Source organism: Hetaerina americana, unplaced genomic scaffold (genome assembly GCF_022747635.1).
Source record: "Hetaerina americana unplaced genomic scaffold, ioHetAmer1.1.p SCAF_38, whole genome shotgun sequence".
In the NCBI taxonomy this organism is placed as follows: domain Eukaryota; kingdom Metazoa; phylum Arthropoda; class Insecta; order Odonata; family Calopterygidae; genus Hetaerina; species Hetaerina americana.
In genome coordinates this window covers 4,710,170-4,735,003 of record NW_027286963.1, presented here as the reverse complement: position 1 = coordinate 4,735,003, position 24,834 = coordinate 4,710,170, and the positions used below count along the sequence as shown (strand labels likewise).

The window sequence follows — 24,834 nt, the reverse complement described above, 5'->3', positions numbered from 1 at the left end:
GATATTCTTCAGTCACAAAGAAAGTATTTCTTACATGCTGAAAAAAAAAACTCCCACCCCTCAAAAAACATAAACCATATGTGTAATTATGATAATACTTACCTTATACCAGAATATATTAGGCTTGGGAATGCCTGAAAATTCACATTTCAGCTGAATTGATGCTCCTGGGCTCACTTTCAAATTTGTTTCCTCCTCTTTTTGAAAAACAGGTAATTTTCTATCTGGAAGTCAACAAGAAGATCTGAAATTAAATGTCTTTAAAACTACATTGATGGGAATGGAATTCAATCAATGAATGATAAATACGACTGATATTCTTTAATCTTGCACGTTTGGAAATTAAATGATACTGGATTGGTAGTTTTTCTGGGCCATGTTCGTTATAGGCAAATGTGTTTTTATTTTATTCAAATGAATTTTCAGTCAAGAAATCAATACATTTATAATGCAGTTTATTCAATTTTCACAATAAAAATATGAACATAGACAATAATATGGAATATCTGGTTTCTAAATTCAAAAAAATGCCGCACAAACTAAGAAAAATTAACATTTCTTTGAAATATTATCATTTGGTGGTCAGCACTGCCCATCCTTTATGGGCAGTGAGGCATCATTAGGTCTGTAATCATGACTGTATTTAGTTTATGAATCTTTAAGGCTCTGATTCATGTGAAAGTTAATCTATATACTTACAAATTAAGATCTAACATGCATAACTACTCCACAAGAGGTAAATCAAATCTAAATACTACTTATTGTAGATTGTCATCAACTTACAACACATTTCATAGTATGAATATATGACTGTACAACGATCTGCCTACTCAGTTGAAATTGAACTGCATCCAGAGTTTCAGGTATAGGGTTTATATACCTGGTTACTTGTTCACCCACTTTACGCATTGGATGAATTCTTTTGTGACAATCTTCATCACATTTAAGGACTTATATTTATGTGTTAAATAATATTAAAATTGATGACATTTAATATGGTTGTACCATTTTTCAAAATGAATAAAGTATTATTATTAGTATTATTATTATCCTGACTCCATCCACCATCTAGTACAGTCGCCTATTCTTATCCTTAGGCATATAGCATGCATCATATGTACGAGTAGAGTACAAATTGTGAAACAATTTACTATGCAAAGCATAAAAAAATTATAAAAAAGCATTAAATTTTCTCCATAAATATTTTACTCCTTAATACATATGTTAATGAGCATGAACCTTGGGGATGGGCAGATGGCATCATAAGTGGGTTGCAGAGTATTAGATTACTGATCAGAGGGCCTGGATTCAATTCCTAGGGATGCATCTGGGCACCCTCAGCTTCTACTGAGCTGTGTGATTTTTCAGGTACCAGATCTTCCTGGGAAACCATACGTGGTACAGGAAAAGGAATAGAGCCCGCTACCCTGATGCTTGAATTGAATATGCCATAGGCCAAGTACTAGGTGAGCTCCACCCTCACCCACCAAACCGACCTTCTGGTTGAAAACTGTGGTTGGTATTTATTTTCCTTATTTTAGGAAATAGGACACTATTCAAGAAAGAAAGCTAATTAAATTATGGTCCAACAATATTTATTTCAATATCAATGGAGTGATAACAAGGTGATAGTTCCAATTTGAAGGCTGAATATCTCAGATATATAAAATTCAGGACATTCTTTTCAAGGGGTTACTCATATAATATATGCTGTAATATTTTCCAAAGGGGATAATTTTTTGAATAACAAAGAATTTTTTCAACTTAGTTTATGATAACTATAATACTGTTCACACTATAAATTACAATAATTGCTCTGATAAAAATACAATAATATATCACAAAGAGACTGAATAGAATAACATAATGTACATGGTATTTTCCAAATTTGGTACGTATTCTGAAGGTTGATTTTCAAAAATTAATAAATAAATACTCATTGATCATCGGCATAATCATTACATAGAAAAAAAATATTGAGTACTTGCGCCATGCATGAGTTATATACCGGATGCTTTTAATGGTTAGATTCTTATATAGGTAATTTAAGTCACAAATTTATTAATGTGTCTCATAAAATATGGGAAATAAAAGAGTTGATAATATTATGCTAGCTGCATTTCATCTACTTAGAATATTTCAGAACTTGGGCTAGAAGCAAAGTGAGAAGATGTGATACCATGATAGATAGGACAGTAAAATTATTGTTCCATTCATTTTAGCTAATGATCTTCAGATTGAAATGAGAATATTTTTTTTCATTCGGCATGGCAATTTTTTGCTGGAAAATGATACATCAGATTAAATTAGGAAGCTTTCTTGCAATAAAATGAGTAAATAAATTAAACTAACCTGTCACATTAATGTTTACAGTCACATTGTTTTGTCCATATTTATTTTCTGCCGAACATGTCAGCACACCAGAAGTTAGGACCATCAGTCTTTTTTTAAAAGTGCCATTTCTTGCCCTTGGTATCCTCTGTTGAAAAAAGATGAATTGTAGCCAGTAAGAAGGTTCATAGGTCATCAAAAGTATAGGTCACTTTCATTATATTTAGCAAATGCATAGGTTGAAGAAACTACTGTCTATCAGATGACAATTTGAGAAACATACCTTTATGCCCATAATTTATAAATATTTGCGATCAACAATAATAAATTTTGTGTGGGTTTTTATGGAGTAAACAATTTTAAGACAAATAGTTTATCTGATAAAAATACCATATCTACCACACTTATGGAGGACATAGTTAGATGTATTGGGATTGTAAATGTGTACAATTAGCAATAGGTCAACAGAATAATTTATTAAATAATAGGCAAATATTGTCAGAATTTTTAAAAATTGGATTGCTCAACCCTATTTGCACTCTTATTGATATATGAATGGGCAACTTAGCCTACATTTTGCATATGTTTAAATGTAGCCATTTTTTTTAACCAGTTAACCACAACCTAACCTAATGACAGTCTTTTGAAGATGCTCTCTGTGAAATTTAGTAATTCAAAATTTTAAGACCAGTCACATATTACCAAGGATCAGTCATCCCGACAACAAATGAATATCAATATCAACTATGAAGTTATTACATTTGCAAATGGTGCATGCAATTTTGTGTTTCTTGATTGCAATGTAGCCAATGAGATTTTTTGATGACATTTGAATGTTCCTTAATAAATCATTGGGTTTTAGTCATTAAGAATAATACAAGATGGGATAAAATATCTCAAATATTTGTCAATTGAAATGATATAAGTTTAATATTTTTGCCCCATATAATTCCATACGTCAGCATTGCTGGAACTAGCATAGAATTTAATCACGTATTTTTAAAATTAATTATTGCATATAAGCTGACTCATTATGAATAACTGGTTGTAAGTGCTACAATCAGTTATTCATTATGTTAAACTTACACCACATTACACCTGAAGCTGCTCAATTAGCTGACTCAATGAACAAAATTGCTGGAGCACTTGCAGTTAAATAATTCATTGGAGAGATACGGGAGGCTATTTTAAAAACTCCAGCTTTATCAATCAAAAATGATTGCATTTCTATGGGTAGCCAACTTGCATAGTGATGGTTAAATCTCCCTAAGAATAATTGAGACATCCAAATGGCCAACAGTGAACAAGGACAGAGTATCCTAAGTGTACACACTCAATACCATTTCAGGAAGAAACTTGGCTTGAAATTTGATTGAAACTAGAGCATCATCTAGTTTGCCATATACCCTGGTCTACAACTGTTATTAAGGTGCAGAATAAGGCAGAAAAGGAATATGACAAAGTCTGTGATCAAACTTCTTTGTGAAGTTTCCTTGTGTGCATATATATCCATCTATATTGACTATGCCAACCGTACTACTATACCAACATGTGTTATCTATGTATATTATCCCTACTCCTGTGATAAGTAATCATAATTATGCATTTAGGATACAAATTTTCAGTCAAAGCTTCTACAATGGCTACGCATGAATTTTTAGGCATCATTAATCCTTGGGGGAATCCTTAAAAATAAATTCTACCACATACCTAGATGGCCTGGGTTAGAAACCAGAAATGACAATTTTTTCTTTGGACAGTGCTGGGAAAAAAGAAAATTTTCTGAGCTACTGATTTTTTTTTCATTTAAATATGACATGATTAGAATAAAACCATAGAACTGCAGCTCAATTTTTTTTATTCTGTTAGCTTTTTTTGGTATTCCTCACTCAAAAGATTGAATATATCATTTTTATTATGAGATTTTTTGGCAATTATATTGGAATGTTGTGATTGCTTACTGTTCTGCTGTTGTCATGAAAATTGCAAGGGCTATCACAAAACTTGCTGCAATACCATTCTCATTATATTACCTACACTAATTACAGCAGATCTCTACTGAACTCATAAAATTCGGTACCACTGTATTTTGTGTAGTGCAAAAAAATACTGCTTGTATGGAGATTTCATATTAACACTGTGTGAATTCTTGAACGAAAACCTAGCAATTTAAGGCTGATAGGCATCATTCCTGCTGCCAAACCAAGACTTGTATTATAATTGGACATTGATGTTTATTTCAAAATGGTAATTCACATTTTTTGAGGATATGTACGAGGGTCATCCGGAAAGTAGTACCCGTTCGTGCCGCATGAAGTGCTGACGACGCGAGTAGCCGCTGGACGAGGTCAGATAGCTTCAGTGGCTTGTCTGCCTTCTCTGAGCCAAGTTGCGTGACGCTAGCATTGCCTGTGTTGTTTCTGTGATTGTTTACAATGTTTAAAAAAATTGAGAACGCCGCCAGTTGTGAAGTGAGGGCAGTGATTAAATTCCTCAATGCAAGAAACGTTCGCCCATGTGATATTCATCGCCAATTAAAGGAGGTGTATGGAGACAATGTAATGGACGAGTCGTCTGTTCGGCGGTGGTGTCGCAACTTCAACATGGGGAGGGGGAACACACACGACGATGAGCGTTCGGAGAGACCGTCTGTCATTACAGACCAACTGGTGAGCTCAGTTGACGAATTCGTGAGGAACGATCGGCGCGTCACAATTGATGACATCTGTGAGCATTTTCCCAATGTTTCTCGAACAATTGTTCATGAAATTGTTAAACACCATCTGCATTATGCAAAAATTTGTGCAAGATGGGTCCCTCGCGTATCTCAATGAGCTGGCGGCGAAGGACTATGCAGCAGGAATACAGAAACTTGTCACACGTTATGACAAATGCCTTAATTTGCTTGGAGATTATGTTGAGAAGTAGTTTAAAGTATCCTCTTTCAAATAAAATTTTTTATGTTTGTTAATATTTACTTTTGTGTCTTTATTTCACGAACGGGTACTACTTTCCGGATGACCCTCGTATGTTTACAGGAAAGGCTTCTAAACAAGTGACCAGGTAGGGCATTGGTAGTATTCAGTCATCAAAACATCTTAAATTGTGCTTAAGCTGGTTCAGAATACATGAAAGGAATATGTCTATCCACTTACTTCCAAAATTTTGTGTTGGTTGGAACAGACCCAGCCACTGGAGCAATTCTGAAATGTCCATAAGACACTTGATGGTGGATGAGCGTGCACATGGCAGTAAAAGTCATAGGCTTCAGAGTAGATATATGGAGAACCACCACCTTTCAAAGAAACTGATGGAGAAGCTGCAAGGCCAACAGAGAGGATTGAGGAATTAGTTTTACTAGAATTACGTTGAGCAACCTAAATAACTGAAGTTATCACATATAATATAGAAATATGGAAGACTAAAGTCCCCTTTTCTATAATATGGCCAGTGACAAATTATACAATTTCTGGATTTTATGCAGATAATTTAATTTTTGAGATAAAGAGCAATTACTTGCATGAATATATGTTCCTCTGCATTTCAAAACCAATGCATTAAGTCAGTGAGTTAAGTCAACATTTCACGTAATTGGAAAAATTAAGAAATTTTTCTGATACAAAACCGATAGGTGCTTCCTGTAGATTCAGTTTTTGCTATCGATTCATAGTTTTGAATACATTTTTTAATTGAAAGTTAGTACTATTTTCTGTTAATATTAACACATGAAAAACAGTACTTGGTGATTCTAAAAAATTAATTTCATATTTCACTTGATAAAAGAAATACCTACTTAACCTTTTTTCTCCTCACTTTCTGGAGCCATTCAAATCATGCATGTATACATTCTGTATTTAAGTAAAAAGTATGAAATATTTCAATTGAACAAATAGCTCATTATTTTTTAGGATGATCTTCCACATTCATTCAACTTTCTTATCAGATGGTAGAGATGCAACAACAAGTGGATGTAGTCCTAATAAGAGGAGTAAACAGTAGATAAAAGGCAGCATTGTCCTAAATCTTATGACCAGTAATTCCCTTGATCCAATAAATGCCTGAACTCTTTCCAGAGCATGTTGATTAATACAGGTGTGATGAGTATGTCTCTCAATTGGGTATGATGCATCCAATGCTCAAATTGAACCATTGTAATTTCAATGCACATGATGCTGCAACTTTCCTTTCTATAATGTCATGACTTAGAAGTAGACATTGCAACATTGCCCTAGCCATCAATGTCCTGTAAATTAATCACAAGAAACAGCCTTTGCTGGGAAGAAAGTATTTGTCGTTGCAGGTATCATTCAGATATGAGCGTAAATTCAAAAGTCTGTCCCAAAACAAAAACAACTATTTTTTGGGGGCAAACCATTTTTATTTTTCACATAAATCTCCTTTTAAGAGTGCACACTTCAAAATTTGAAAATTTCCAAGTGTAAAAATCATTCACCTTGACCGGGGTTGATTAAATAATTTGAACACATTGAAATTTGTGCATCATCATGCATATTAGCAGATGATACCATTAGAAGTTACTGACACAGCATTTCCCACAGCTCCTTGAGTTACACACTTCAGGCAATGCTGCTCCATTTTGTTGATCCCTATCAAAAAATGAGAATTTTCCTAATCTGCCAAATAGGCATTTGTTTCCACAATCAATTCCTAGTTTAAGTCTCCTTCCCAATAGGCATATCTGCATATTGTTTCGAACTGTTGCCAGCCCAAGGGAGTCAAATATGGAAGGAAAGCTGGGAAATGAGTTAGAATCCTGACTCCACCATTTTATAGCTACTTATAGCTGGAGTGAGCTGGTGTATTATTCTGATGGAGAAAGAATTTTTTGTGGTAAATTAGTAAATGCCTTTCAATAAGCTCAGTTTTCAATCAGTCCAATAGTTATGCACAGCATGGATCTGTAATGCCTAGACCCTTTTCCAAAAAGTCAATGAAGATTATTCTTTGTCAATCCCAAAAAAACATTCACCACTACCTTCCCAACTTAAAGAAAGATCTTTTTATTCTTAGGTACAGACTACCTATGGGTTATCCAGAGCTGTGTACCATTGTTCCATCCACAGTGATTGAACAATGCTCAAATGCCCTCTGGATTTCACTTTAACAGCAGAAAACCAACCTGGTAACATGTCACACAATTTAATTTTCGATTTTGAATTTAAATAGACTTTTATAATATGTTGCAGGATTTTTCAACATATATTTCAGATTCCATGGGATGTATTTGATGGTGAGAAAGCAGTAGTTGATTGAAAGAGTGGACCCCAATGGGAGGTAAGTCACAGTTCAATGTGTTTAGAAATTTCACAATTTGAAGATTATGCATTTATCTGTTAATAAAACAATTTACGGTGTAAATCATGTCCACCAAGTAGTTTTAACCATAACCTGAGATTTTAATCTTACCTTTAATGTACAGGGTAAAAGTTTTCTCTTCCATTGAATATCCTGCTATACCCCTAAGAGTATATATCCCAGCATCATGGATATCCAATTCAGTTATGTTCAAAATAACTTGTGTTGGCTTAATTACAATTTGGTATTTATCTCCATTTTCTATTTTTGTGCCATTAGGATGGAACCAATTAAATTTTGGAAGTTTTGGTATTGCCTCATATTCTGCTGAAATCATGGCAAATGAATCATTTATACTTGCAGCTACTCTATTACTCTGACTGATATTCAGGAAACTTTCATTTTTACCTGCAAAATAAAGTAAAAATACATAATTTTTCTATTTTCAAGATAATTTAGAGGATAAAAATTCCTTAAAAATATCTTTTAAGCGATAATAAAGATTACTATCAATTATTTGTGCAAATACTTATCAAGTATTAAGTGAATTTGAAAAAGTTGAATTAATATGTAAGACAATCTTTATCTAAAGTGTGAACCATTATATGCTACCCCTGCATTCCAAAAACTTGTACCTACTATGGAATAACATGAAAACATGAACAGTGTATTGCAATAATTTGGTTTGGGAAACAAAGAGACAAAACTGATAACTCCCCAACTTTTTCTCATCTGGGAAGCCTCTTCTGTAGCAAATTGAATGAATACATGTAAAGTATTGCCAGAAAAATAAATGGCAGAACACAGAGTTTGAAAAATGAATTTTTGTATGAGATTAGTGAATCTTCACATTCTACCAATTACACCATGGTTTAAGCTTTACTAGAGATAGATCTGGGCATTAATGCAAGCATTATGGTAAAATAAAAGACAAACTTCACACAAGAAAGAAAAGGGAGAGGCCTAGTCCAATACTGCTTGAGTTATATAAGCTGTTGGTCGTTGCCCAAAACTTTGCACCCTATTGATGAACATTTTGAATTTCACTCTTCAAGTGAGGTTTTTTACTGTTCACAGTTAGATACTGTTTAATTTTTTTTACATCTATAGCTTGTATTTCTGCCTATCTATGAATAAAGATTATTTTATCATAGTAATCTCAATGAAGGCCTATTATCACATCTTTCAGAATATTTGATAAAAAGTGCTACAATATCCTACAGTAAGTATGAGGAAACAAATCAAGCATGTTATTCCCTCTTGTTTAAGTTATACAACTTAAACAAAGAATGTGCAAATTTTTATTCATTCAATGTTGCCCAAATTTGGATTTTATAATGGGGAAGGCTATAACTTGTAGGTTACCAACTGTATTTCACTTACTGAGCCTTGGTAGGGATATAAGAGCATGCAATGAAATTTTATTTTATGCAGGATATGCAGCTTTCAAGGTTATGGAGTTGAGACTCTTGCTAACACAACAGTCACTGAGATTAAATTGGATTAGTTCAATTGCATTTGTTTTTTTTGTTCTTGTTGCAGGGCTGCATGATATTCATGCAGTTGGTTAAAATTGTATTTGAGTTTCAATAGAAAAAAGTTTTTTATTGGCTCCATCAGGATGAGCATCACAAATATAAAAAAAGATATTTTGAAGTTTGAGCTTATATCTTCCCTGTCTATGATATGCGAGCATGCTCAAACTAAAATAAAAATTGCAAACAAAGGCTGATGAGGCATTCCAAATATGTAAAATTTTAGCATATTACCACAGTAACACAATTTTAAAAGTCAAAATAACTTGTGTTGGCTTAATTACAATTTGGTATTTATCTCCATTTTCTATTTTTGTGCCATTAGGATGGAACCATTTTCCCCTTCCTCCTCTTGGTTGTTCCAATTAAAGTCCTTCCTGGGGTCCCTCCCTTGAATACAACTATGAACTCTCTCTTTAAGTCTCGAAATTGTCTCTCTAGTCAAAATTGAGTCTCAAACTTAACTCACTCTTCTCAAGCTTAATCCCATATTTGTAAAAGATGAAAACTAGATACTCATGGTAACATCAGAAATTCATCTGCTTGTCCTATGCACCATGGGATTTTTAAAATATCTGTCAGAATTCTGATAATATTCCCGGGAAAAAATGAAGAATATTCTTATTGTGTTGTCTGTGAGGTAGGTGTAACAATATATTAATGATTTCTTACCCTGGGTGTTGAGATAGATGCAATGAGATAAAGGAAAACTTCAATTACTCTTTCAAATCAATTATCTTTACTTAAGGTCGTTACTGCATATTGTCATAGCCGGTAGGTACTGGTGAGGCAAAAGAGGACATCAGAAGAGAGGAGTGCTAAAATAGGTGTTCATCAAATCTTATAAGTATGTCAATTCATGACAGCTAGGAGACTCCTGAGATGCAGTCTGGTCAGAAGGGGTGGCTAGACTTAATAGGCAATTAAGAAGGCCCTGAATTAAAAATCTGCTGTCTTTGTAATGTGCTCAGAAGGAGCACCTTCTGTCTTCCTAAGGGAAAATATTTTCTAATAGAGGAAGAAAAATGAGCATTGGGTGTCCTGGAGTGGGGAAGGTCTTCTGCAACCTCTTGCCGGTGACCAGGCATTCACAGAAGGGGCGTGGGCTAGAGGCCTGGCCTAGAGGTCTGTTAGGGGCAAAGGAAGAGATTCCCTATTGCTGGGTGGACACAAGAATTGTTATGTGTGGAATCGCATGTTGGTGAGGTGGGGTATGTTCAGGGAAAGGGGGAAGGAAGGGAGGGGTAGACAAGCATTGTGGAATCCACGAGAGTCTTCCGAGATGTCCTCATTGTGTCCAGTGACAGCAGTGGAGTGGGTGGGTGGAGCAATTACTCCTGAAGAGACTGGGTGTCTGAGCTGATGAGAGTTAAATACTTTGGGGGCAAGAAGGGGAGGAGGCATATCTGCAACAGGGTGGGAGCTGGGGTTTCCACGTCTAACAGTAAAAAACACCTGACTCTAGAAGGTCCATTTTCCCCTTCCTCCTCTTGGTTGTTCCAATTAAAGTCCTTCCTGGGGTCCCTCCCTTGAATACAACTATGAACTCTCTCTTTAAGTCTCGAAATTGTCTCTCTAGTCAAAATTGAGTCTCAGACTTAACTCACTCTTCTCAAGCTTAATCCCAGCCTAACCATTCTCATTCATGCCTCATCCACAAGTTTTAGCAATCAGTCCCCATATTCTCAAACACTTTTATCACAATTCTAAATGCAGTTTACCAAGATTCTTAGACTTGAAGAGGGATAGGAGTGACAGGAGAAATGTTCAGTTAATAAACATGTCGTAGCATTTAAATTCCTTCCGATTGATAATTGGGAGCAATGACTGCATGAACACTCTAGTTCAGTTTTGGAATTTTAATTTCAACACTAATATCTTCTGACAGCGGGTCGCGGTAGTCCACGGGGTAGAGCATTGGACTGCAAACCGGAGGGTCCTGGGTTCAATTCCCAGGTGAGGCATTCTGGGCACCTTCAGCTCCACCCAGGCTATGTGATTTTTTGGGTACTAGATCTTCCTGGGAAACCATAACCGGCACAGGGAAGGGAACTGGCCCCCCTACCCTGATGTGTGAATTTCACATGCTGTTGGGCTTAGTAATGGGTGAACTCTACCATCACCAACCAAACTGACCTTCGGGTTAATTACTGTGTTTATGGTTTTTTATCTTCTGACACTCATTCCACTCTCTGGTGGTCTTCAATGAGAGTATAAAATCTTCCTTTCTCACATTATCTATCCTGGCAATTTGACAAATTAAATTAATTGAGCTTGAAATGTCTGGGGATACTACCCGTGATTCTGCCAATATGAGACAATTGAAACCTGATTATAAGCGGGTGATAGTTTATAGGTATCCTATCCTATGAGTACTGACACCTGTGAGGAGCAGTTGATTTCACCCAGAGAATAAGCAAAGAAAATCCCAATGCCGTCATGATTAATTGTTGTGCCGTATCCACCAAGTAACTGGGATGCAATATAACAATATATTTATGAATTTTTACCATAGGCATTGAGATGCAAGTAGTAGAAGATATGTAGAAGTGTCAAAACAGGTTCTAACTAAAGTCCATAGGTAGGGCAATTCATGCTGGTTAGGGATATCCCAAGATATGGTCAAAAGCGACAGCTAGACTTATGAGATGATTAAGAAGGCCTTGAATGCTAAATCTGTCATCTTTATGCAGTATTCTGAGGAATTACCTTCTTCTGTCTTCCTGAAGGCAAAATATGTTTTCCAATAGAGGCTAAAAGTAATGGCCCTTGAAAGATGGTTGACAACTTTATCATCATGATGTTCTGAAGCAACCATTATACTTATACTAAGTACAATATAATAATTTAATATACTACCTTGATCAAAAAGTTCCCGGAATAACCACCGTGTGGCGCTCCCATCGTTCCGATTTGAGTTCTGTTTTTTTTTGTTAAATTGGTACATCTGTTGTTGATATTCCCTTTAAATCTTAGTGTCATAACTTGACATTTGCAAAAGTTACGTAGCCAAGAGTACATCTATCTCTGTGTGTGTTGGCGATTTTTTACAATTGCAGAAATGGATTTAAATTTGCAACAACGAACTTGTATTAAATTTTGCGTAAAAAACGGATTTAGTGGCGCACGGACGTTGGAAATGTTGGAAAAGTGTTTCGGCAACGATTCTCTAAAAAAAACGGTCGTTTACCAGTGGCACGAGCGGTTCAGAAGTGGTCGTGAGTCAATCGAAGATGATGAACGCAGTGGCAGACCATCGACATCGAAAGTCGGTGAAAAAATTGATAAAGTAAAAGAAATGTTGGTCAATAACCGCAAATTAACCATCAGAGAAATAGCGGAGGACTTGAACATTGCCTATGGATCCGCCCAAGACATTGTGGTTAATGATTTGGGTTTCCGTCGTGTAGCAGCAAAGTTGGTGCCAAAAGACCTCAATTTCATGCAAAAAAGAGACCGTGTTGACGTCGCAAAAGACATGATTTGCGAGGCTGAATCCGATCCCACGCTCATCAAAAGGATCATTACTGGAGACGAGACGTGGGTTTATGAGTACGACACGCAATCCAGACATCAGGCAAGTGAATGGCGTTCACCAAATGAGCCGAGACCAAAAAAACCACGTCGTTTTCAGTCAAAAAAGAAGGCAATGCTGACGGTTTTCATGGATTACAACGGTGTAGTGCATCATGAATTTTTGCCAGAAGGCCAGACAGTAAACAAAGAGTATTATTTGGGCGTTATGAGACGTTTGCGTGAAGCAATTCGCCGAAAGAGACCAGAAATGTGGGCAGAAAACTCGTGGATTTTGCACCATGATAACGCACCGTCGCACAGTGCTATCATTATTCGTAATTTTTTGACGAAAAATGCAACAAATACCATCCAACAGCCACCGAATTCACCTGATTTGGCTCCCTGTGACTTCTTTCTGTTCAATCGAGTTAAAAAACCATTACGGGGAACGCGTTTTAGCAGCCGAGAGGAAGTAATGGAAAAATCGCAGGAAGCACTGATGGACATACCGAAAACCGAATATAAAAAATGTTTCGAGGATTGGATCAAGCGCTGGCATAAGTGTGTTGCAGTCGATGGGGATTACTTTGAAGGGGACAATATAGATTTAGATGAATAAACTTGTATTTTTAATTTTCTGAATAAATTCCGGGAAATTTTTGATCAAGGTAGTATTGCTCAAATATTCCGAAATTAATCCCATTCAGACGAGGAAATTTTAGCACTTAAAATAACGATTTTTTTATTAGGATAATTTAGTAGTAACTAGCTTTTCGTTAGTGCCTTCCAGCAAGAATGATACATAAAGCAAAAGAACTCCCTTATAAAGTTGAGTAATTTCAGGCAAATATTGGCTACTAAAAAAAAATCTTCTAAATCCATTAGCCTTAATGTTCTCTTCAAATCTATGTTTTACTGATATTATTGATTTAGTCAATGTTCAAATTTATTTGTTGTTTTTGCTGCACTGTTCAATTGTTTTATTTTTGAAGATCCTATCGATATAATTTTCCATTTGATTCGTTCTTTTTGTTACAGGAAACCAATTTATAACCTTCTGCTTCATCTTCTCCACAATTATCATACATATATATGTATCTGTAAAGCATTTGTACGCACCAATTTGTATTGCTAGTATTTTATTATTTTATTGTTTCTTTTTAAATATTGAATAGATGCCTTATTTGTATTTATTGATGTATTCAATGTAAATTAATATTTCAGAATAAAAATTTTCCCACTCACCATAAACTTTCACCAAAACTGAGGTAGAACTAGTCAAATTATATTCTTGGTTAATGATAAAACAGGTATAATTTCCTTCGTCCTTTTTTCCAACAGATTTTATTTTTAGCTCACTTTTATCTTCTCTGTAATTATTATGATTATCATCTTCATGGCTTCTTAAAATTTCCTTACCTTCGTCCTATGAGGAAATAAAAAGCTTTCCATCAAATAATATTGCAAACATCTTAGTCTAATGACATGAAAATGAATATAAGAGTTAAAAAACATATGTGAACATGACACCTTTTCTTTGGTTATCCTTCAACATGTATTGTTACCTTATATTTTCACCTTGAAAGTTTCCCTCTAGAAAATTGAAATTTATTGAGAAACTTGACATTTTCTGAGAGAATTTTTACCCCACTAGTTTCATTCTGCTACACTTGGTAAAATTTGACTTCCCAAAGCGATTTCCAACCATATACACCACAGTGAACTAATACATTTTTTAAATTTTCCCATTAGAAATCAAACTTTTACTCCACAAATTTACTCTTCGAAAACACACAACTGGATCTAAAGGAATATTATGAAATCAACTTAAATACACTCCTCATTAGATCTCTGAAAATTTCATAGTATCACAATCATGAGAAGCCTAAAAAATTTGGAGCTTTTAACATAATGGCTTCTCCGGATGATACATAATTATTGCAATTCAGGTTGCCATTTCCCCAGATTCACAAAAGTAAATTAGTCACAATCACTGCCTATTACACATCATCAATCTCAATTTCATTTCAAATTGTAGCATATAACCCAAAACTGTCAATTTTAAATTTCAATAATCTCTAAATTAATGCATGATTATTTTATTGTTTAATGAAAATAGCCCTTTTGAAATTTAAGCTAAGAAGTCAAGAAGTTTACAGGTAACTATTAGAATCTTACAGCAAAGGAATTAGCATTCAATACATTTTTTTTCTATGATAGACATGTGGTATTTGAAGATTGATATTTCATATGCAAAAAGACTATTATAACACTCACATCTTTAGATATTTTATTATTTTCATGGAACCATCTCATGAAATACTTTTCATGGCCAATGTAGGGATGTTTGCAAGTAAGTACTGTGGTCTCCCCTTCCTGGGTTGATACAATTCCTCCTCCAATAATATAAGGTCTATTTGGTGGGTCTGCAATAATAAATGAGTTTCCAAATTTATACTAAATATGATAAAAGATTACTGGCATTTATACACAGCAAATTTTCATTATTTTAATCCCATTTAATCCAAAATATTATGTTTCATGATAAAATGAATCCCCAACTACAAGCATAAGATGTTGTCTTCTTCTTATCTAGAATGAAATCTGAAGCAATGATCTGAAGAGCATATAATTGTAATTAATTAAAGAAATATGTAATTAGTAATTATTTTGAAGTTCATGAATTGTAACCTGAAAATCAGAATTCATCTGATGGACCTTATGGGCTGGGAAATACAGTAATACTACAGTTATGCTTACTTATGTGCACTTCATCTAAAGTTCTATACAGGCATGCAATAGTCTTCCAATGACATCTTCCATCCACTACCTCTCCCCTCAAAGCGTATAATAGGCAATGGAGTAAAAGATAGCAAGGGATAGTAGGGGTCCTCCAGCTTCCACAGATAGTGGATTAGAGTCCACCTAAGATGGAATTTCATAGGTTCCAGAAGTTCCAGGGTCTAATCGTGTTACCGTTACACCTCACCTCCCACAGAGATAGCAATTAAATTCAATGTCTTCCTCTACTCCCAAGTGCTCAAATGTAGATGCTTCCTTCTATGCCTTCATGTACAAGAGTATGATTATTTAATGGACACTTAATCAATGTTTGAAGAGTATATAATTTCTTGTTGTTACATAGATAAATATGTAATTAGTAATTATTTGAGATGTAGGCAATTAAATGTAGAGCACTTCCAATGTGTGGTAGTAACAATTTATTAATAATTTATTGCATCTTTCACGAATATGCATTCAGGGAATAACCCACTAAGCAATTTGGGCAACAATGTGATTTTAATCACACATACAGGTTTTTATATATTTTGAGATTGCATGCAAATCATTAAATTTATCATTTTTATTCTCAACAATACCTACATGAGTGCTTCTATTCTGGATTAAAAAACATTTTAGGAACAAACATTTAATGTCTTTCAAAATATTTCTTGAGAAAACAAGGTTTATTTTTTTCAATGCTATTGTAAACTGAAAACATGCTTGAAAATAATGCATAATGATTTCAGAATGCCGAATGTTTATTTTAGCGTATTCCATAGGTAGTATGATTCTTTTCTTTGTATTTAGAACACAAATCTGTGACAATGAAATGTCAAAGTTTCAAAATCACATGCATTATGCACTTTTGTATAATAGAAACATCTATATGCCAAAAGGCTGACTCCAACTATTTAGTTCCACATTAGCAGTAAAAGTTTCAATGAGAGTACATACCTACAAATGTGAAGGTCATATGTTCAGTCACATTTTGATGAAATGCCATGCAGGTGACAGAATTATAGTTTTCAGCTTCTTTTAAATCTAAAAGAAATCCTGACTTTGGGTTATATCCATCAATTGGCTTGATCTCCATACCCTAGATGTTCCAAGCACATATGAATTAATATTTAGAATGAATCATTTTATTACTGGAAAAAATTGGCATTTTTTCACAAAAATAATAATTTTAAAGATAAAATTTTTGCTGTTTCCTTTATCAACACTTACAGTACAATCCCAACAAATTTTTACAATGTTAATTTTAAATTGAAACATTTCAATTCCTTGGGTATATAAAAAGATATTTTACCATAAAGAAAAATAATTAATTTGGTAAAACGTTCAATTTTTATTAATAATGAAGCATAATTCATGATTATGAAATGTTAATACGGCATAGAAAATGGTATCAATAATTTAAATAAAGGTAATGACATAAAAACTATTAGTTAATTTAAAAATCATAAGAACTCCTTTACTTTAATAGTTATGGTCAATAAAAAATTATTCAGACTAAACTTGTTTTTAGACATTAAAATTTCACATATAAAAATGATACAAGTAAAGGATACTGCTAAATTTGTTAATAAATCAATCCATTTAGACAATGTTAGTGACCGCAGATTCTCAATGTAACAAGCATTCACAAACTCTAAAAAAATTACTCTCCATATCAACAGCTCTTCATTAGTAAAGGTGATTTTATAAACACTCTGGTATTTTTCGTTTTTACGGTTGGTGACCTAACACCCCCCGCCACACGCCCTTGCGGCGGCTTGCGGGGTATTATGTAGATGTAGATGTAGATGTAGAACACTCATTTACTAATTTCTATGAATTTCAAAACAGTATTTCCATTACTATGGGTGTTTCATATTATATGTGCACATATATCAACTTAGAAAATATTAAAAATAACTTACTGAGCAATTCATTACTTTGTATTGTTTTTGCAGCAAGCACACAGATATTTTCTTAAATGTTTTTCTCTATAAACAGATCTTTATGCAATGTCACAGAGTATTCATGAAATGCCATTCAATTCATTTAATTTCAATGTCACTGATTTGTACTTGGGCTCTTGCCTAAATGAGATTTTCTTTTATACTGCCGATCTCTGTTAACATAATGGACAGAAAAAATTAAGATCCTGTGGATATTCAGAATTTTTATTCGAATCCTTTTACAAGCCTTGGCAGAACTACAATCTGACTGAAAATCTTCTGTTCCAAAAAGAACAAAAGAGTGAAAAGGCGAATACTCATGAAAAATATGAATGGGAAAACTGAGATTTTAGCAAATGCATGTGCTTGGCCATAAAAATAAAAATTCAATTTCATAATTATCATTTTTATTCAGATGCAGAGTCACGATAAAAATTTATTGGCCACTGTGGATGACTAATATACAGATTTTCCTATCACTGACATACTTACCACGCAAACCATCGAGTACCTGTCATTGCTCATTATACTGACATTCTCAGTGTGTTGTTTATATGGATTCCAATGTATTACAATGGTCAACCAGAAAGTAGAACCTCTTATGGAATGGAAAATAACTAATAAATATTTCCTTGAAAATACATTATATATTGTATGTTAACTAAAAATCTTGAACTAGTTCCCTACTCAGTTGCCATGCAAATTTATACATTTTTCATAACATGTGATGAGCTTTTGTATTCCAGCTTCCTATTTCTCTGCCACAAGTCCATTGAGAGAAGTAATCATCCCTTCTTTCAGTTCTTCATCACTATGAAATTTCATTCCTACCAAAGAGTCCTTTAGCTTTTGTAAAGAGATGAATATCAGAAAGAATCAAGTCTGGGCTTTAAGGTAAATGGTTGAAAATTACCCTTCTGAAATTTTTTGATAATTTGTGCTTTCCCAGCAGCATGAGGCCTGGTGGCATTGTTGTGTAGAACAGGCACCCAGAACCATCTTGGATGTTCTCCCTCTCCAAGTTAAAGTTTTAACTCCAACACCAAACAGATGACTCATTAGTAACATTGTCTGCATAAAACTCGTTTAATTGATTATGAAATTCACATGGTTGCACATTCCTTGAGTTGAGAAATCTGATCACAGCCCTAACTTTGCAAGTACCAAGTTTTTAATTTTCTTAAACATTGATAAGCACTCAGAGAAACATCAAAACCAATGACAGCATTGTGAAATTTCACACCCACGGTGAGCAGTCTAACAACTGATGGTATTTTAGATTGCACATTGGCTAATTGCATTGCAATTGCCTCATACAGACCGAATGGATACTACTTTCTGGATGACCCTTGTACTTTGGATTCGCTGCGTTAAGTGAACAAATTAATGTAGAGTAAAATTCTAATTAATATGGATGACAATGGAATATTATTTAAATGAATGTAGGAATATCTCAATATTAATATTAATGGGTCAAGGTGAGATGAACACCATATGAATGACTGCATTATTGAAAATCACTTACCTTGTTATTTAAAAATGAAACATTAACCTCTGGAAATGTCACTAGACATGGGATTGAAATAATACTTCCAATCAATGGTATTCTGGTATTGCTGTTGGGAATGAAGAGATGAACACCATCTAATAACCAAGAATATAAGCGGCGTGTCATTATTACATCCAATCATATGCATTTCCTCACAAAATCAAACATTATACACCTGCAAATGTCAAGGGGGAGGATTTCTCGGCCATATGAGTGATTGTTACATGCGCAATGTTCTGGAATGCATATTATCATACTAATAATATGTTTCTATCATAAAAATAATATATATATAATACATTTTTCCTTCAATTTATCTATTCCAATTATGTTCACATAATTGGTAAATAAAAATGTATATTGTAATTACATTAATATTATATTGAAATATTCATAAAGTGTGTACATTCCACCAATTGGGTTACCACCAAAAATGGTTAGGCATTTGTAAAACATGCCATGTCACTTGACAGGCATTTAACTCTTTGAAATGCACCATGCACAATATGATAGAACTGATAAGCACACTATTGTAGTAATAGAGGTAGTAGCTTACAATCAGAGAATTTTTGGATGTAAAATTGAAAAAATATACAGTTCCATGATATTCTAAAGAATATAATGACAGATGGAACACGAAAATATTCATTGACTTTCACAGTTCAAAATAAATTCATTGAATTCTTAAGTTTCTAGAAATTTCAGTCCATTTGTATCTATTTTTTCCCCATACTTTTCATCTTTTTTCTCATTTTCACATGACAACACAACCATTATATGTAGGAAACTGTTATGGATTTTTTTCTGTGAAAGAAATGAAAATTTTATTATGATGTACCCATATCTGTATTTATCAATTATGTAGAGTCATCTTTAGTTTTGGAACAATAAATCATAACAATAAATAATAGAATAGAACAATAATTATAGGTGGTGTCTAAAACTTTGCAATGGTATGAAAATTGTCGTAAACTATTCATGTAACAGTTAATAAGTTGATAATATGTTTAAATGTGATCAAGCTTTTGTTTACTATTAAAACTGCTGAGATTTTGATACCCATTTACTGTAACCTTGGGATTTATTACAGTGAACTGAAGTCTGGACTGGAAGATTGAACTGGCATATGATCCAAAAATAAATGGAACTGACCTATGAATGATTAAGTTCATATTTTCACCAGAACAGGACTAAAAAGCAGTGTTTGCTGGAGTTTCATGAATTCCAATGACCATGATTAATGGGAGGGAACATAAAATTTTTACATGTACATTAAAAGAAGATTAAAGTATTCTCTTGGGGAGAGACAAACAATTCTATCAAAGAGAGAAAGACGACTGACTCATTTCCTGTCACAGTTTTAATTTTTCCTTGATGGTTATAGGGTAAAAAATGATTTAAATCCTGATAATGTTTTATTAACAGAATATATCACTTTCTACCACTCTGACCCTTACTAAGGTATCCCTGCCTCTTCTTGAAAGTAATTGAATCTTACTCATATGCCACTTAGATAAAGCAGCTACTGATACACCTAGCAATAATTCAAAATGGAAGGTCACACCATTTTTTATAGATTTGACTTAGGAAATCATTTTCAAGATAGATGATCATAAAAAAAGGTCTAGAAATTTCACAAAATAAATCATAAAAATATGAAGATATGATAAAAATAATGAAAATAAATATCAAAGATTCTAACAAGAAAATTACCTACAGAGAAGGTATTTTTCAAAATTGGTGCATTTTTGATGATCGAATTCAAAATTGGAGTTTACAAGAATTATAATTGAGAGTAAAATAACTTAACAGCATGGGTGTTATTGCAAAATGATGCATATCGAGGACTTTTAATCTTCATGATACTTGCTGTATTTTATGGCATATAAGACACCCTCATTTCAGTTTGGTGCACACAATTGAAAAGTTTTAGCAGTCCACACAAAAGCAAGACACCCTGGGCAGGGCATCAAAGGTTGTTTTTGTTTTTCAGCAGTATTCAGTGGATATTCTTGCAGATACCAGGTATGTATCATTTTTACGGTAGGTGGTGGACCAAAATGCCTCGCTACTGTAGTCTAACACTCTTAGTTTAAATTGAATTTTGAGGCTTAATCTCTTACCTTCTGATGTCATATTGATTATGGTATTTTTTAACAAATAATTCCACTCAGTAAGATGAGCACATGCTGTTTTGTTATGATCAGCAGTCATAAAATATGATCAAGTTCATTTGATAGACATAACAGTTCCAGGTTTAACTTCATGGAATCCCTTCATTATGAGGGTAAAAGAGAAACTTTGCCCTTCCACAATGAAGATTTAATGTTTTTCCTTTGGAATATGCGATAGATTAAATTTAACCATGGTTTCAATGCTCCAGTTAATCATCAGGGATGAATGAGTCATGGGTGAATTTTTAAACCATAATTTTGGAAAATTTTATTTTATCTGCCATCAACTATGGTATATTGGTGAATACTTTGTGATATCACTACACCTGGCCTGAAATAGCTATCTGAATTAAATGCCTTATAATTGGAGACATAAAGGGAGAAATACATACCTTTGACATAAATGTAAGCTGAGGAATATTTCGATGGGTCTTCAGGATCATAGCACTTGTAAAGCTGTGTATCATGTACAGTTGAATTCTTGACTGTTAGCACTGATGTCCCATTGACACTTTTCACTGCCACATGTTCCTTTGGCAGGATAAGAACATCATTATCATTACTAAAATACAATCTATTATCACTGGGCACATAAATGCAACCACGTCAACACAAAAGTTATTTTCCTCAATTTTAAGGTTACCATTCACTACCTGTATGACACTATCACTTTAATCATATAAATGATTCATGGGGCAATACATGTACATTATATGGAATAAACCATAGGCATATTGATTATATCATCAGAGATTTCCTAATGAAATTAACTATAATAGCACTGCAACTAATGGAGAAAATAAAATGCAGCATATTCCACAGGAAAAAATGCATTCCTATAAACACCTGCGATTCAACCACACGACTCTGATAGCAGTTAAAGCCAAGGAGAAACCAGTATAATTTTACAACATTTTAGTTTAAAGAATAGTTTGGTTCATTTTAGTTTAAAAGAACAAAACTCTGCTTTAGCTTAAATGAATCAGATATGGATTAGTGGAAATCATGGTTGTCCATACATGAAACAAGTAAAAACTTGGTAAATTCCACAGAGTATAATGGTCACAAACTTGACCCAATGTTTCATTATCCTGTAACATAACCATATGCAATACACCTGAAGAGTCCACAGGTTATTCAAGGTGTGGCCAGAAAATTATGTTAATACATAGTCTTTTTCAACACCAAGAGGGTGGTTCACAAAGAGTTTGTACCCCAAGGACAGAGAGTCAACACTGCCTATAACCCAAATACAAAAGGAGATCGCCAATGTCACATCAACGCTCCCCCAACGATCACCACAACAACTCTCCCAGTGACACCTCTCTGCAAGTCTGGGAGTTCCCGGTCTAGTGCAGCTCAGCAACACTGCCCCAGCCCCCTTGGTCCTGACCTAGCTCCAGCAGACTTTTTTCTATTTCCAAGAATCAAGACCGGTCTGAAAGGAGATCCTTTGGGAGCAATGAAGCAATCCAACCACCATGACACAAAGGGTTTAAACGAGGTTCCTGTCAACACCATCCAGGATGCATACAGTGCATGGCAGTGTCAGTGACAAAAAAGCATAGATGCCAAAGGGACCTAAGTTGAAAAAATTTTAAATGTTTCTAATGATATCTTGAATAAGTTTTTTTCATTAATGTAACTGAATTACTGTCAGGATAAATCTTGTGTAACAGCCAATGGAATGGTGGAAAGTGAGAGAGGGAGAAGGCATAGGAGTACTGAGGGGATGGAGGGAGTGTAAGAAATGGTTGAGGGAACTTCACTTACTGCAACAGCCTAGGGGGATATCTAGGGAGGTATAGGTGAACATTGGGGAGAGGTAGAGGAACTGTAGTTCTATGTGCAGAGCGAGGACAGGCAAGGGAAGGCACTTACGTTTGTTTGGGAGTAAAGGATTTTAGGCTTAGAAGATGCTTGGGGCAGACATAGGTGAGATATTTTAGAAAAAAAGTCATCACATAGTTCAACAGTCTTGCCCCTTTCAAGGAAGACAACTTCCATCTGCTCAAGGGCATCCATTTCTCCACCTTCCCTCAGTTTGTGCTGAATCTCTTGCATTATTAAATCGATTCTGTGACCAATCTTGAAAATATGTTTCACAAAGTTGGATTTTGGGTCACAGTTCCTGAACCACTTTTATGCCACTTCAGTTTCGTTTTGGAAATATATGATGCTTTTGATATTTGTATTTGCAATGTACACATCATCAAAGTTTGCTTTCTGGTAAGTTAACTCCTAGACTCCCAATCAGGAGAATTCAGACCATTTTTATCCCATTTCCATCCTGAGAAACTTGCTCGAGTTCATCAAGGTGTAATAGGCTGCTCCAAGGTGAGTGAGTAATATATTTTTCAGTTAGAATGATAGGATTAGATTCAAGGGTAATATGAACAATTTGGGGGTAATTAATGAAAGTAAGGTCATTTGGACTTTTCATGACTCTTTACTTAAATTACCTCTTGAAGTTCTTTCCTTCAGCTTGATTTTGTATTTGTATCAAGAAAATAAGGATGAGTAATTCGTATCTGCCTACCTACTAATGATATTTAACATGCACAAGTAAATGACAAACCTATGTTAATAATTAGGTATGTAAATATTTCTTTAGCTTTATTGGCAGTTAAAAAATCATGTATCAGATCAAATTTCCCCTATGCCAACGAAAGCTTATCACTTGCACAAGCAAGCCATTAGATACCTACACGATGCTTCAAGTTTCAAACATTCCCCATTACCGATTTCAAGTTATTCATAATAATTACCTGCCATGGATATTAGGTGGGATTGTACTTACTGTGAGATTCCAAGCTAGATTATTCCCATGGCATTGTAGACTGAATGTCTCTCCTGCTTCCACAGTTCTGTTTCCATCACCCGTGATGTTATAAACAATGCTACCAACCATAAGAGACATGACAGCTGCAAAATTTAATAAATCTAGAGATTATGTCAAAACAAGTATTTAAAAAAATAAAATTAGTTAAATGCATTTTTATTTCAATACAAAAATGTTCTGACAATTATGGCCTTAAAAGGGAGAAGAAGAACCCTAGTTGTATTTAAAATCAATTCAAGTTAATTAACTTGATATTTCCGCAAAACAGCAAAGAAATTTCACGGCCAATGAAATAAAAGATGCAAGACATTTTGTCACTCAAATTTGACACATGTGGGTGTAATGGTTAGCTATGGCTAAAAACAGAACAAATAAAAATGGTAGAACACAGCAAATATTCCCATTTCAGTCACAAAATGACCCTCTTCAGGACACTGACACTGAAGGAACTTACCACATCAACAATAAGGCTGCAGGAAATCGGGAGGGCAACAAATCAACAACTATAGGTCTCCTCTCCCTATCTAGTTTGTTTTCTTTGTCTCCTGGAAATGGGATACTCTCCCCCATAAAACAACATGTAGAATTGAGTGTGATTTTGATATAGATTGGCAATGAACAATCATGCAACCATAGAAGCTTAATTTCTCTATTTTATACCAGCCTGTCCTAAACAGTTGGACACAATTATATAAGTGTTTTGAACCAAGCAGAGTAGTTTAATAGTATGAGTATAGTTTTGCAAGACTCAGAAATCTGTTCATTGAGACAATAAGATATGATTATATTTTTAGGCTTTGAGATTTGGGTACTGAGGAGGATGAAACAAGTTAAGTGCATTGAA

At 34.3% G+C, this 24,834-nt stretch overlaps 1 protein-coding gene and 1 long non-coding RNA gene across 2 annotated transcripts in view; both read right to left on the bottom strand.

The window, feature by feature from the left end:
* The window catches only part of LOC139691561 (vascular endothelial growth factor receptor 1-like), a 28,383-nt gene extending 11,808 nt beyond the window's left edge, over positions 1-16,575 (bottom strand). Inside the window, exons 1-7 of the mRNA XM_071589435.1 lie at positions 16,437-16,575; positions 14,976-15,124; positions 13,944-14,124; positions 7,759-8,055; positions 5,487-5,650; positions 2,353-2,479; positions 103-224 (exon numbers count right to left, since the gene is read on the bottom strand). Of these exons, the coding sequence (XP_071445536.1) occupies positions 103-224; positions 2,353-2,479; positions 5,487-5,650; positions 7,759-8,055; positions 13,944-14,124; positions 14,976-15,124; positions 16,437-16,575 (1,179 nt within the window). The remainder of the gene's footprint in view (positions 1-102; positions 225-2,352; positions 2,480-5,486; positions 5,651-7,758; positions 8,056-13,943; positions 14,125-14,975; positions 15,125-16,436) is intronic.
* Positions 16,576-18,973: 2,398 nt separating this feature from the next.
* On the bottom strand, positions 18,974-21,866 carry LOC139691597 (uncharacterized). Its single transcript, XR_011701611.1, has 3 exons — positions 21,802-21,866; positions 21,541-21,679; positions 18,974-19,069 (listed from the first exon to the last, which is right to left on the bottom strand). It is a non-coding gene; the product is annotated as an uncharacterized lncRNA (long non-coding RNA).
* Positions 21,867-24,834: the final 2,968 nt, after the last annotated feature.